Source organism: Haliotis rufescens, unplaced genomic scaffold (assembly GCF_023055435.1).
Source record: "Haliotis rufescens isolate VD_foot unplaced genomic scaffold, xgHalRufe1.0.p SCAF_4, whole genome shotgun sequence".
NCBI classification, from domain to species: domain Eukaryota; kingdom Metazoa; phylum Mollusca; class Gastropoda; order Lepetellida; family Haliotidae; genus Haliotis; species Haliotis rufescens.
The window spans coordinates 38,011,925-38,028,442 of NW_025964112.1; the positions used below are offsets into that span (position 1 = coordinate 38,011,925).

The 16,518-nt window shown below is 38.7% G+C and overlaps 1 protein-coding gene across 2 annotated transcripts in view; it reads right to left on the minus strand.

Moving 5' to 3' along the window:
- Window positions 1-16,518, minus strand: part of LOC124134688 (CTD small phosphatase-like protein) — a 54,831-nt gene that overhangs the window by 17,955 nt on the left and 20,358 nt on the right. Inside the window, exons 1-2 of one of the 2 annotated variants that reach the window (XM_046499700.2) lie at window positions 9,119-9,371; window positions 1,027-1,178 (exon numbers count right to left, since the gene is read on the minus strand). In XM_046499700.2, coding sequence (XP_046355656.1) covers window positions 1,027-1,178; window positions 9,119-9,254 — 288 coding nt within the window. In that variant the 5' untranslated portion in view covers window positions 9,255-9,371. Of the gene's footprint in view, window positions 1-1,026; window positions 1,179-9,118; window positions 9,372-16,518 lie in introns of those variants that run through there. The other variant, XM_046499701.2, reaches the window with a different exon arrangement.

A 16,518-nucleotide genomic window follows, 5' to 3' on the forward strand; every position in this document is an offset into this window, starting at 1 on the left:
GGGGAGCTATTCTACCCGGGCAGTGTTTAAATGCGACTATGTACCTTAGGGTTGCCATTTTCCGGTGATTGAGGCACTTGACAGTGGTTCTGGGCAGTGTTTAAACGTGACTATGTACCTTAGGGTTGCCATTTTCGGGTGATTGAGGCACTGGGGAGCTATTCTACCCGGGCAGTGTTTAAACGTGACTATGTACCTTAGGGTTGCCATTTTCCGGTGATTTAGGCACTGGGGAGCTATTCTACCCGGGCAGTGTTTAAACGTGACTATGTACCTTAGGGTTGCCATTTTCCGGTGATTGAGGCACTTGACAGTGGTTCTGGGCAGTGTTTAAACGTGACTATGTACCTTAGGGTTGCCATTTTCGGGTGATTGAGGCACTTGACAGTGGTTCTGGGCAGTGTTTAAACGTGACTATGTACCTTAGGGTTGCCATTTTCGGGTGATTGAGGCACTGGGGAGCTATTCTACCCGGGCAGTGTTTAAACGTGACTATGTACCTTAGGGTTGCCATTTTCCGGTGATTGAGGCACTGGGGAGCTATTCTACCCGGGCAGTGTTTAAACGTGACTATGTACCTTAGGGTTGCCATTTTCCGGTGATTGAGGCACTTGACAGTGGTTCTGGGCAGTGTTTAAACGTGACTATGTACCTTAGGGTTGCCATTTTCGGGTGATTGAGGCACTTGACAGTGGTTCTGGGCAGTGTTTAAACGTGACTATGTACCTTAGGGTTGCCATTTTCCGGTGATTGAGGCACTGGGGAGCTATTCTACCCGGGCAGTGTTTAAACGTGACTATGTACCTTAGGGTTGCCATTTTCCGGTGATTGAGGCACTTGACAGTGGTTCTGGGCAGTGTTTAAACGTGACTATGTACCTTAGGGTTGCCATTTTCCGGTGATTGAGGCACTTGACAGTGGTTCTGGGCAGTGTTTAAACGTGACTATGTACCTTAGGGTTGCCATTTTCGGGTGATTGAGGCACTTGACAGTGGTTCTGGGCAGTGTTTAAACGTGACTATGTACCTTAGGGTTGCCATTTTCGGGTGATTGAGGCACTTGACAGTGGTTCTGGGCATTGTTGTTGTTATTGTTGTTGTTAGTCCCGAAACAACAGAAGAATGAACTCAGTAGACCACGGCTGCTGCGTGGTTTCTTCAGCGACACCGTCGACGACCCTGCAGAAAAACAAGAAAAAGTCATTAACAACAAAATTTACTATAAATAATCATATCAGAAAAGCATCAGGATCAAATGACACGATACTTTTGTAAACAATCTGTATTAGAAACAATGTGGCAAATTTAGAGCTACATGCGACTGCAGTCTGTACACAGCTGTCAGGGAACATAACTCACCAGATTTCACCAGATGATTACCGGTATGCGAACAACATTCTCAGCAAGGACCAACAATATAAATTTTACATGGTTCTCATTATACAAGTTGTAAAGGTACAACCAGTTGTGTGAAATATACTTACAGGATTATTCCTGCCACAATATTCATAATTGATACAGATTAAAAGTTTCAGTCTTTCATGTATTTCACAAAAATAGGGATGGTTTAGAACACACTAAGTAAGAAGTATTTAACGTTATAGCAGCAGTATTTTAGCCACATCTGGGATGCTATTATACTACAATTTGCCTCGTATCTGTACAAACTAAGGCATCTTTTGATATATATCTTCTAGTGAATATCTGTCTTCATTTAGGTATCTGAATTTGATAAACTGTGTGTAATTGTAAATATGTTATGCCTTTTTTGTATTGTGTTACCTGCGTGTAATTGATTACAATGCAAATTGCCAAAATAAATGCATCAACACTAGTACATGTACTAATATCAAAATAAACTCCAAGATAATATATGACATCCAGCTTGAGACTGTAAAAATGTCCTGCCAGGCTACTGCAGTCATTTAAACAAAGACCTTGTCCTGATCTATTCATGAATTCTGTTGGCTTCAAAGATACTGTAACAGACAAACAGATGTCTTCTTACTTAGTGTGTTCTAAAACAGAGATATCTGACACGTTGTCTGGCACCATCAATTATTATCTATTCAAGCCCAATAGACCTGATATTACCACATCAAGGTATTCCGGTGTCTCCATCACACATTCTGGAAATATCTCACCAAAGTGTGTAACACATGTGAACAATGAAAGTCAGTGATGGACTCACAGATTCGCGGGATCACCATGAGGTCCAGTATATGGTCACATACTCTCCTTTTTTAAAAGATTGCCATTTGTTAGAAACACTTTGATGATTAAGTAATCATATTGGTCTGCAAGGGGAATAAAATCAATTAAATCCTCTCATTAGTGAATCAAAAATAAAATATTAAAATATCAATCCATATTTTCCCATAGAGGTGGATCCATGTTTCCCTTTAACAGAATAAATTTCAGAGAAACATTTTTGTTCAAATAACACAGAACATTATCGTCTTTTTATCATTGTTTATCACTTTTAGTTTGCCATAAAATTATTTTCACACATGACGTAACCAACATTGAAAAGCTTTTGTTAAAAACTGCCCCCAAAACATTTTTCATTAACAATAAAGTTAACATTTTCACAGCTCCACAAAAACAGGTTTCTCCATGACGCAAATTTCAATTCACCTTATCTCATGGTGACCTCTTACCATCAAACATTAAATAGGAAAAAACAACTTCCCCATCCACACAAAAGGGCATGAACCGACAGAAACAACAACACATGTTGGCATGACAACAGAAACGATACATGAAAATCTAAATAAAGACAACAATAACGTCTATGAATCAATTTCTCAAATAGGCATCCAATGGAGCACCAAGTGGATCGATCTCTTTTCAGATCTATATTGATTTAACCAGCAAATGAACATTTCACTTAACAGTGTTCACATCGCCACTCGAGTACCCGAAGGAAATTTGTATTTAAGATTGAGGTTTATTTCAAGCATCGCAATTTAATCAATAGACCTGGAATTTTAATATCCTAAAATTGAATCAGATGACGCAGGTCTAAAAATAAAATGGAATCCCATGATTGGCCTTGTTGCAGCTTAACCATCTCTTGGATTTGATGAATAACTAACAGAAATTCTGTAATGGGGCGGATAGAGAGTGTGTATGCACATTACTCCTTGTAGTCATTGTAGAGAGGAGGGTTTGAAACTAACACAGCAACATTCAAGAGTGAGTGAGTGAGTTTGGTTTCATACTGCTTTGAACAGTATTTCAGTTATATCACAACAGGTGTTAGACGTTAACCATTTAGGTAGATCCCATGACTCTTGAGCAAGGGTATGGTGCTGTCAAACTTCAAAACATAATCAAGGTAAATGAAGGATTTGAACCCATGATCATACTTTCTCGCATGACTAAGCCCCCGAATTGCAGTGCCTAAGGCAACCCCAAAATTCAATAAATAATGCAGTGTTAGAAATTGGTTCTCCTTGAGTCCTTGCCAATCTGCCCATTAGTTAAGGTATCATAAGGACAAGTAGAAATTTACCCTTTTTAAGGGTTTTGATATATTTTATCATTACAAGGACTAGTGGACTTAAACTGTTAGTTTCTATCGCTAGATATGCCTTAATTAGTTCCAGGTATTACTTCATGTCTGTCCAATCAGTATATCAATGAATTAGTGAGTGAGTGAGTTGGGTTTAACTCCGCTTTTAATTGTATTCCAGTTATATCACAGCGTGTCAGCTTAATGTGGGAGGAAAGCCTGAAGTGATGCAGGTCTCAGACGTTTACAACTTCCGTGAAACCCACAAGCACGGGTATGGTGCTGACAAACCTAGAAACATTATCGGGGCAAACCGGGAACCCACAATCATAGGTTTCTGGCGTGCCCAGGGGACGCAAATCTGCACAGCGAATCGCGGCGCCTTGGACGACTGGGCCACCCGTGCCCCACTATCAATGAATTAAAGGAGGGTAAAACACAGATTAAAAAGTCCCAAGTGATTGATGTCAGCTGCATCTGTTTCCCTGCGGCACAGCATTATAGATGATGTAAGCATGTAGGTATGTATATCACGATAATACTCCACTGGTAAGTGACTCAGGCATTCGATAACACAGCTGCTATATTAACCACCTCAATGATAACTCAGACAACAAAACCGTTTCAGAAATCGTATTCAAATATTTCAAATTACTTGGTCTTGACTATGAAGCACAGATTGTCATTTTTAATGAAAAGTTCCGAATTCATTTTCTGTCATCATTACGTTTTCCTCATGCTTTAACTTGTTGAAGACGACCTGATTTACTACCACAACTCAGCATTCTGGATATTTCAACCTTTCATAAGAGAAATAGCTACATAATGTGTAGCTTGTTATACTACATTTACATTCTATTTTAAGTTTAAGCAAAACATCCGTGAATATCAGAACTGTACATTAATTTGAAACATTTACTGGCCTAAAAAGTGACAACAACTTATCACTTATAAGGGTACCCCATAGGAGGAGATGTTAACCTTCTATCACCCCCCAGGGAGCTGAGAATGAAAATCGAGTGTGCGCTAATCCATTGATATCCATGGTAATAATGGTGGTAATGTTGTCAGCATGCCTCAATGGATGAATTATAGCATATTACAAATATCCAAGTATTATCATCATTATCCTGCATACTGACATTCTACTAGCCTTTTACACAGCACAACCAGACTCAGGCTAGCAGACTAACACCAATTTGTATGCCTGGAATAGTGTCAATTATCTTTTTAATGAATAATGTTCCAATGAGTGAGTAAAGAAGATTTAATTATTTCATTTTAATTACTCTTTCATACAAACCATCTGCTACACAACACTCTCTCGGGTTCAATATTCCCTGTACTAAACTTAAAGAGCCAAGGATACGGGTAAAATCATAATGTTAGTTTAGTTTAGTTTAGTTTAGTTTAGTTTAGTTTAGTTTAGTTTAGTTTGTTTGTCGTTTAACACGCACTTAGCAATATTCCAGCTATTTGATAGCGGTCTGTAAATAATCAAGTCTAAACCAGACAATCCAGTGACTGATATGATGAGCATCGATCCACGAAATTTGGAAACCATGACATGCAACAACCACCTGACCACCTGACCACCCGATCCTGTTAGTCGCCTCTTCCGTCAAGCATAGCCGCCATTTACGACAAGCATTGGTTGCTGAAGACCTGTTCTTCCCCGAATCTTCATGGGGATAAAATCATAATGGCATTGCCTTCGGGGCACACTTAGAAAACACACATTTTTACAAAAGTCCTTGGTGACCATCTTTGATTTATGAAGCATGTGAGAAATAAGGAAACTGAACAAACACAATGGAATTGATAAATGTACCAGCAAAACTATGGTTATTTTATCCAAGACACTGGCTTCGAACTAGTGGCTTGAGTAACAGATTGAAGTAGGTAAATTACACTTCAGCCTCCGACTTACTTAAACAATGCAGTTGCTGTAATCATGTACATGTATTGGTCACAACAAACAGGACAGAGCAGCATTGTTCAAAGCGTAGCTTGATTCCAAAACCCAAAGTTCACATCCCAAAGTGTTCAATGGACACAAAACCCGTGAAGATCCAGGTTAGAATAGATCTTCAGCTTTAGAAATTGGCACTAGTCCTACAGCAGCGTTAGAAATTTGCAGGTATCCTAATTTTAAGGGTTTTGCTATACGTTATCATTATAAGGACTAGTGGACAAAACTGTTTGTTTCTAACCCTGAAGAGTCCTTGCCAAACTGCCCAATAGTTAAGGTATCATAAGAACTGGTAGAAATTTGCCATTTTAAGGGTTTTGGACTAAAAATGTTAAGTTTCTGAAGCTGGGTCTAAGCAACTATGCTTGTTGTAAGAGGCAACTATGCTTGTCATAAGAGGCAGCTATGCTTGTTGTAAGTGGTGACAAACGGGATCGCTGACTCGATTATTTACAGACTGACGTCAAAGAAATGGAATATTGTTGAGTGCAGCATTAAACAACACAACACAAATGGACACAAGATACTGATACTTGGCGTCCCCATACTGCTGGAATGTTACGCAAATATGCACAACATCATATTCTCTCCCCACAACGAATCAGAGACATGACAATGTCCGACCTTCATGTCATTGTTCAGTGTATCGACAAATCAATCCTTCCAGAAGGTCAAACTCAATCTCCTACTGCTCAGCACCACAGAAAAACCTGTCCTCTTTCAAACTTGTGAACTAACCCAAAAACGCTACATTACTTCCTCAACAAACTTATCAGAACTGCAATTTACACAGCCCAAAATATCTCCTTAATTCAGTTTGTTTCTTTAGTATGGTCATTATTCAATTACGGTTCAAAGATTGCTGCAGTTGTATCTCGTGGACTCGTCAAACTAATTACCAGCATGCAACAGCTTTCAGTCAGTGACGGCACTGACGGCCTCGGCAACATTCCTGTGTTCCTTGTCCGGGAAAGAATCAATGACTTTCCTCACACTCAAAGCACCCACCTTTCACAAAGAAACCTTTCCCTACAGAAAAACACAAGAACTTTATACAGAATAAGGAAGTGTTTATATGACTGACATATATTTACCATCAGCAACATCCAATCACAGCAACCTTGATCAACTCTGATGACAAGAAATTGCTTCTGAGGTTTTTTTCTAACATAATGAACAATTTAAAGGCAAGAGAAACATATTTCTGAGGGCACTAGTTTCAGAACTTGTAGTGTGATAGTTCATCATTAGACAATCTCTCTTTCTACGTGTTCTAGAATTACATTCACATTGCATGATGCTCTGAGGGGAACTAATGAACGGGCTCAGGTCAAACATGTCAAGCCGCTCTATACCACGATTAAATCTTGTCTAAAGAGACAATGACTGTTTATGTTTCATTTAACTTCTCATAAGGACATTACGAACCAGTTCAGCACACTGCCAAAACCATGTTACACTCAGTTAGAATCATATCCAAATTAGAGGTGGAATACGCTTTAATACTATCTGATAATGGAAGGGGTGAACAATTTGAAAAATCCCTCTTCTATGTTTGCAATCCTTTCCAGACTCAAATTTGTAAGAATGCATGTGTATATGTAAAATACAGAAATCTTCCCAACAATAAAATGTCACTTGTCTATTACGATTTTAAGAAAACATGCCAAATCCATGCTACTACTACCATAAGAATGACCTGTTGCCCTTCAATAGACTAACATCAGTCTCTAAAAGGAAACTAATTGAAGATTTGTTTTTGTTAAAAGTACCATTATAGAGAATATCTTCATTTTCTAAAGGTAAAAGTGAAGAAATCTACACTTGCCAAAATATTGTAGACTTGCTTTGGACTTTTTTGATGTGATAGTTGCATGGCTTGTTAGTTGTATGAGAGAAACAAAGTCTACGATAAATCAGGACGAGGCAAAAGAACCTGCAGATGTATTGTCCAAGGGATTAATTTGGTAAACTTATGGAACCGGCATATTTCCTTTCACCTCAAAGGGAGATTGTTCCCTCTGGTCTGGTGCCTATTTTCTGCCCAGGTCGGACCTGTGAACGTGCGAACTTTAGACGTTGTCTATGTGACTCTTCAGTTATTATTGACAGCAAAAATTTGAATACATCATTAAATTTGAACTAGCAGACCAAGAGACTGTCATTTGAGGAACCTAATGAACTTTGTTAGGTTTGCAAATTAGGTGAGCCTAGTGACCCTGTAAGACCAAGTTATATATAGGGATGAATGCACCTCTTATCACACGTGACGTGACCATATGTCCCAGTATTGATATATCTCACATGTCACGTGCATTAACACGCAGTCATATCCATGATATCAACTCACGTTTCATGTTGTACCTGACAGCTTACAGCATCAGCACAAATATTACAGCTGATATTACATTTATTTATTTATTTATTTATTTATTTATTTATGAATAAGAATATTGATTACAGCCATAGAAACCAACACTTTTAGTTAACTAGCGAAAATTTCCACTAGTCCTTAGGATACCCCAACTATTGGGCAAGAATTATAGGACTTGTGCAAATTTCTAACACTGATTAAAAGAATAAAATATAACCATAAATATCACTTCCACTGAACAGATTTAAAATGCAAGAAAATCAAATAGAACACTAACTCACACTTCAAGATTTTGTATAATCAGGGTTAGAAACTAACAGTTTTTGTCCACTAGTCCTTATAATGATAACATTTAACAAAACCCTAAAAATGGCAAATTTCTACTAGTCCTTGGGATACCTTTACTATTTGGCAGTTTGGCAAGGACTACAGGACTAGTGCCAATTTCTAACGCTGATAATATAGATAATATAGATTATTGATTGGCCTGCCCATTGTGAACATGTCGATGTGGATGAAAATGAAATAATACAACTGTCAAACGCAACAAACACCAGCAAAAGAATTTTAATATTATTTGATCAATTAAATTAAAGCCAAAATATAATGAGAATATGTGTTTCTATAAACAAGGTAAAGATACTATGCATTCGTCATTTTAAACAAACAGCATTAATTCCTCCTTGATCCACAGTAACATTGTTACTCTTGCTGACCTAACCAAAACAATATGTGAAATTGTACAATAAAATGTGTGGCCCAAATGACATTGCTAATTTTTTTGCCTTACATGTTTCGACTATAGACAAAGGTGAGTATAATGCATGTCCTTAACATGTAACACAAAAGAGAGTTAGTTACATTTAATGGGACAAATCCTGCTTTATCTTGTTGGAACCAGTTCTGTGTTGTTTTCTAAACTTGTGTATTGATCAATATATATATTACATATCAGCCATATGTGAAACGACTTTCCTTCAAAACCTCAGAAGGAATATCTGAATACCAGGCATTAAGTGATGTAGCACCTGTTGAACACTCGTACAAATTCAAACAGTCTGTACCATAACTGAAATTCAGTGTTTACAATTATCAAAATACATATGCTGAATCAGCCAAACAAAATGTCAGCCAGCAGTTAATTGCTTGATCTTTTCTCCATGACACCAGGGGGTAAACTAGCCCTGGCTCTGGTCCCTTCCATCTGCTGGTAATTAACTTGATCATATCAACCAGGTCATAACTCCCATAACTACCTGTTGCATGATGCAGAAGCCATTTGATAAACATCTCAAAGTGGCGAGCAAAACCGGCCCAACAACCTCGCTCTCTGGCCTCGAAAGTAATTCCTTCATCAACATCACTGTCGTCGTTGCTCATGTTCATGGACATCCTTGCCAACGTTCTTCTATTTACGAAATGTTCCTACCACCATGACCACAGACTGTTTATCATATACGTAGAACAGAGGCGACATGTTGGTGTGGACATGTTGACAAGCTCATCAACCAATCAGAAAATGTGACACTTTGTACTGTCCAATCACATTTGTTGACACATCTGAGTTCGAAGTGGTATGATAAGAAAACCACCAATGGATGACTTTTTCTCTATATTTACATTTACTAACGTAGGACATGCATAGACTCTTCTAAAAATCAATACCCATCTGTTCCAACACAGACCTCGATATACAACTAGGCCAGAAGCTCAGTCAGTCTCATTTTTACACTTATCAATAATTAACCCTTTGCATGGTAAGCAATGTTTTCAGTCGCAAGCCCACAACAAGCATTTAATCTGCCCTATTGATTCAATACATCCGGCTTCCAGCAGGTAGAGTTCTTATGTGTTTGGTCTGACTTTATGATGAAGTACAAACACAGTCCACTACTTCAGCATGTGGATAAATTTCAAACTGCTCTCATTGAATAGATTATCACCCGCTGCATCACGAAAAGTTCAATGAATGTTCAATTCGTCACAAAAGCACATAGACTGAATAGCAAACGTTAAACAGGCCACATGAGTCATAAAAGTTACAGCCCTGACTAAAACTGTAAATTAATTCATTATGGCCTCAAGGTAGGAGGATATTTATGAGTATTTCGGAGGATAACACTTACTCCCAGTATTGCAACTAAGTTTGACAACCACAAAACAGCAAATAAGCAATAGTTTATATATTGTTTCATACGTAGCTCAAGGATATTTCAACATTCACATGTATCACTTAATAGGAACAGACAAAGCTACACCTGTCAACAGATAACCCTTTACCAATGATAAAAAATGAAATAAGAGCAGCCTAGCCGAGTTCTGTTTACTGCTGTGATGGGTAATTCCCAGATTACACTAAGAGGGCTTGACAAATGCCACAAAACATGAATCACTACCAGTAATCAAAAACTGAGGAAATCCTGATTGGTCCAGCGTGTAGACATCTAGTATTACCTTTGTGAAACTTGCAATGCAAAGTCCTGACAGAAGGTTCACCAAGGATCATAATCAGGGAAGGTTCACCAAGGATCTTAATCAGGGAAGATTCACCAAGGATCATAATCAGGGAAGATTCAACAAGGATCATAATCAGGGAAGATTCACCAAGGACCATAATCAGGGAAGGTTCACCAAGGATCATAATCAGGGAAGGTTAGCCAAGAACCATAATCAGGGAAGGTTCACCAAGGATCATAATCAGAGAAAGTTCACCAAGGATCATAATCAGGGAAGATTCAACAAGGATCATAATCAGGGAAGATTCAACAAGGATCATAATTAGGGAAGATTCAACAAGGACCCTAATCAGGGAAGGTTCACCAAGGACCATAATCAGGGAAGGTTCACCAAGGATCATAATCAGGGAAGATTCAACAAGGATCATAATCAGGGAAGGTTCACCAAGGATCATAATCAGGGAAGGTTCACTAAGGACCATATTCAGGGGAGGTTCACCAAGGATCATAATCAGGGAAGGTTTAACAAGGATCAGAATCAGGGAAGGTTCAACAAGGATCATAATCAAGGAAGGTTTAACAAGGATCATAATCAGGGAAGATTCACCAAGGATCATAATCAGGGAAGATTCAACAAGGACCATAATCAGGGAAGGTTCTGCAAGGATCATAATCAGGGAAGGTTCACCAAGGACCATAATCAGGGAAGGTTCACCAAGGATCATAATCAGGGAATCTTTAACAAGGATGATAATCAGGAAAGGTTTAACAAGGATCACAATCAGGGAAGATTCAACAAGGATCATAATCAGGGAAGGTTCACCAAGGATGATAATCAGAGAAGATTCAAACCCAAGACCAGCCTATTTGTTTCTTTGTTCACTGTTTGATGATGCATTCAGTAATGTTCCTCACAGTGACCTGTAAATAATGGATTCTGGACAAACCAGTGATAGAGAAGTAGTTTACAGCACCAGTATATGACCACTCGATCCATTTAGTTGACTTTAGCTTGTACAACACATAGGTTCCTGGGGACCCATCCTAAATCCTAAACCAGAATCCTGGGGAAAGCGCGCTCTCTGAACCAGGTAAGACTGAAAGCAGAGCTTAAGATATACTGCATCCTTGCTTAAAATTTGCAAGAAAAATCACAATTACCCAATTAATTTTGAGTGGCTTGCTTACTCATACACATGAATTCTTTTAAAATAACAATAGTATAAACATGATAAACAACACTGAGTTATTACCAATTGTATTCTCAACCTGCTTGTCTGTATTTCATTACAGATATCTCTATTTACTGATTGAATGAAGTTATCACAGGCTGTTACATGCAGTTTACTGTAGTGACTAATGTACCACGGCGCTACGCCTCACTCATTGTAACTGAGACATATATATCACTATGTTGTGAGCTTATCAGACATGTAACACAATGAAGGCAGCACATGAACAGACATAAATTAGAAATCACTGTAGCTCTGTATAAAAAATCAGTCACACGTTAAAGCTGAGATGATTGGGGAGATGATGGTTATTATTTTTATTTTGAGCCGCGGCAGTTATTTTGCAGACTCGGTTTATGACCTGTTAATTCACAGTCGAAAGGGACATCATATGGTCACTGGGGGTGGGGTGGTCAGGCACCATATATGGCACCTATAGGGTTAAGGCAGTACATGAATGGACATTAACTAAAAATACCTGAAACAGAACTTAAAAACAAAGGTCCATTCACTGCTTCCAAAATACCCAAAAGACTGAACCAAAGGGAGTTAAAAAGTATTGAATACCTAAAGAGTACTCAACACCTAATGTGAATGATACCATGAAAGAAAATATTCAAGGGCTCAAAAAGTTCTCTTGAGCCTTGATGAAACAACACTGAACAACAAGTTCAGTTTCTCAACGATCACATGGTCACACATGCCCCCAGTACCTGAATACAATTAGTCTGCATTAGACAACAAATATTCAGAATTATTCTGAATAAGTAAGTGAGTTGGCTTTGACACAGCTTTAACTGTATTCCAGTTATATCACGGCGTGTCAGCTTAATGTGGGAGGAAAGCCCAAAGTGATGCAGGTCTCAGACGTTTACCACTTCAGTAAAACCCATGAGCAGGGGTATGGTGCTGACAAACCTAGAAACCTATATGGGGCGAACCGAGATTCCAACCCACAATCATAGGTTTCTGGCATGCCACAGGTACGCAACTCTGCACAGCGAAAAGCTGTGCCTTAGACGACAGGGCCGACCGTACCCCTATTCTGAATTAAACAGGGCCCCTTTCTACAAAGCAATCGTAGCACTTAGGTGATCATAACCCCCATACCTTAACATTGACTTATGACTGTCATAGCTCTATGTGTACTTCGTGGAACGGGAAGGGGAGAGCCTGATCTGCATTAGACTTTATCAAATATTCAGAATTTTACATCTTACACTACTTAAGAATGTAAGAACTGTCTACCGAGACATGGAAGATCAGGTCAACTGTTCCAATAAACTTCCTGTCTAGAGCAGACGTCAGCTTTGCTCCCAACTACAGAATCAGAGCGATCTACCACCTCACTTCCTCTTGAGCTCCCTGGGAAACACCTGGCTGAAGAGGCTGCCATACACCTATGCTTAATTTGAAACCACAGTACAAGACGATATAGCTAAGCTTGTTCACATGGTAAATTAGGCTTCTCATTCAATACTTGAGATTTAACTAATTGGTCCAAACCATGGCAATATGCCATGAAATGTTACACTAACTACAGAGCCTGAGATTGAAAATTAACAAGACCACTCATCTGAAATGAGAAAAATTCAGGAAGGACTACAGTGACAAATCCATGTGGACCACTATTAGGAATGAATGAGGTATCAGGAAAATGTAACTCCGCAGCAGATCATTTTGAAGACGAGTGAAAATATACTTTAATTGAACCCTGTAAGCTTAATAGTTTCAATTTTCACTAATTCTGTGAGGGAGTGAGTGTGTATGTTTTGTAAGGCCATTCATCACACTCCAGCCGCAACACCTAGAGACATCAAGAATGGGCTTTACCTAATGTAGCCATGCAGTAAATCAAACCCATGTCTTGGCATAACAGGCCTAGAAATGTGCTCCTTTAAGACTAGTCCAGACGATTAGTGGAAACCTGATTTCTGATCCTCAGTGTCTGTAGCTTGTTCTACTTGAACAAGACAAAGCTGTTTTCTATGTCTACATTTTCTATCAGCATGATCACCTTATTCAGTTCGAATTTGTTGAAGTTGAAGCATTGAGAACTTGTTTGTCGACTACCACTTTAACTAGGAGGAAGGGAACAACTTTAGTGATCATTTTTGTGGACTCCCAAAAATAAATATTTCCAACCCTTATAACCTTATCTCACGCTACTCAACAGCAAAAATATTACTACAATGATTATCATTGTTATACTTATTTCACTTTCAACACCTTTCGAATCAACACTTCAATTTCAACTTGTGAATAAGTCGTTATTCAGAGCTCCAAATAAGCTGCGTATCTGCGTAAAATAAGCATCAGAAATGCAGAAATACACAGTAAAATAAAATCCAAGCGTATCAAATATGCAACGAACATTTCAGCAAATCAGCAACCTATTTTGCAATTATAAACGTGCATTCCGTCAACCTTGCCAAACTCCACGATGACAGTTACATCATGATCATTTGCCATCACACTTTCTTGTGGAAGTATCGTGGTATTTTTTAGTCTTATAAAGCACGACACCAGTTTGCAGGGACTAGATGAATAGAGTTTTTAAATATTTAACTTAAATACCCACATGTTTCAAAACTAGTTGGTAACAGAAAAGCTTATCTGGAGCTCTGTTATTGACTTATTTACATGAAAAATTTATTCAAAAGTGTTTCTCAACAGCTAACACAGCACTAGAAATCTGGGGTGTCAACAGCACTTAAATAAACGGAGCCTCTTATTCATCAATTTTTCACATTCAGTTTGTAACATGGACTCCTTGACTTTTGTTCTAAATGCTGACATATTGAAACTTAAAGCTGTATCATTCCTTATGACTACTGAGATTGTAAACAAACGTCAACTTGTTGGTAGACAGACAAAGGTTTCCATAATGAGGAAATTGAATACATCTCTTTTTCTGATCATTAATTACCTCCCCTTTTGGCCAACTCCACACAAACAGGTCCCAAAAGACAGGGTTCAGTGGTCGCGCAAGAACAGCAGACTCAATCACATGACCTGGCGTACTGCCAGCCCCAGGGCCCACATATAAACAATACTGATTGGTAATCTAGAAGATAGTGCAAGGGACACTGGGATAGAAGAACACTGAAACCTCTCCCATGTTTCATAATGCACCCATGGGCAGCATGCCGAGGACATTTAAGACGCCTAGTGACATAATTTGATTACTAAAATTAATTGTAAACAAGTTGGTGTGTCATGTTCCAGAAATCACGTCCATCTCTATAAACAATTAACTGTGTTATTGGTGGTCCTGTGTATATTCCATAGTAGTGACAAATCAACACACAGTTGTGTAGTAACTGCTCAGTGACTCAACAGTCCCAGACAAATTCTGCGGTACACTTATCAAAATTCTGCACCTAATATTACAGAAGTCTGCGAATTCTACGGTAAAAACAACCATTTCACCCTCAAACATAAATACAAAGTCATATGCATAGTGTCAATAATATTTATTTCTGAATTAGATGTAAACACAGTTGATGTAGTCATACTGCAAGGATTTTTACAAGTGAGAATTATTTATTTCAAATTTTGTTTTAATGCAGGATTCATATTTTGTATGTTTGAATTGCATGATAAATATTTGGTTATCATGTGAGTGCAAAGATTTAAAGAAAAGCAAGAAAACAATGAAAATTAGAGTACTGATTAATGAAACAGAATCAAGAGCCAAACAAGTAATACAGTAAAATTAATTGATACATATATTTACAGAAACATGAAATACACAAAACTGATCACTAAGAAATTGATGTGTCACCACCATGCAGCCTATCCATATTATTTATCAGTAACTGTTTACAATGCTCAGCAAACATCTTTCCATCACCAGTATTGACTTTCATTCTCCGCATTTCTGATCATTAAGACTTATTTTTGTCCTTAAACTGTATTAAATAACAATTGCTTGAAGAGTAGAGGGACACGACCTTCGATCAGGATATCATGTAAACTGATGCCTTGGAGCTAATAGTCCTCGCTGTCGTTGCCGCAGTCATAACACACAGAGCGTGGGCCGTCACCAAACTTCACACTATGCATTGCCCATGTTTACCACAACCTTTTCCCCTTATACACAGGCGCGGTGGGGTAGCCCAGTGGTTAAAGCATTCGCTTATCGCGATGGAGACCAAGGTTTGATTCCCCTCATGGGTACAATGTTTGAAGCCCATTTCTGGTGTTTCACACTGTGATTGTGGTTGAATATCGCTAAAAGCAGCGTAAAACAATACTCACTCACTCATTTCTTATACACAACATGCTGATTTAACTGTTGGCCCGTTGGCTTGTGGCTCAGCTGAAACGTAAAGTAGATGACCCGTCTGGCCAGCCAAAATGTAATCCCTTCTCTGTGTATGTTTAACTTTAGTTTGTTTAATTGGATCATCTCAGTAGATGTGTGTGTGTGTGTGTGTGTGTGTGTATGTCTGCTTGTACGGACTGATGCCGATTTATAGTGCTAGCCCACTGAGATACCATGCCGCAGTTTAACATGAATACCCCACTCAGACACAGTATACTGACTCCGAGCCGACCAGTCCTTGTTTTAGCCCCTTAATGCCGAGCGCCAGACATGATAACAACAAGAACCATTTTTTATCGTCTTTTGGTATATGACGCGGCCAGGGATCGAACCCCGGACCTTCCCCTCTCCGGGCGGACCCTCTACCTCTAGACCACAGAGGTAGTCTCCCTGCTTGGTGGCTTCGAGGCCTCCACCCTTTAGTTGTAGGCCAGTTAGTTTGAAGAAGGATTGGTAACTTTTAAGCGGAGCAAGCTCTGCTGGCTACATACAAATTTGTTGGTAAATGTCCCCCTGGATACATTATTTTGTTTTTATTGCCCATGACCATATAAACAGATTTATGACAACAATATACAATGACATAAACATGATACATAGAGATTTATGATGACAATATAAACTCAGGCAGGTAAAAT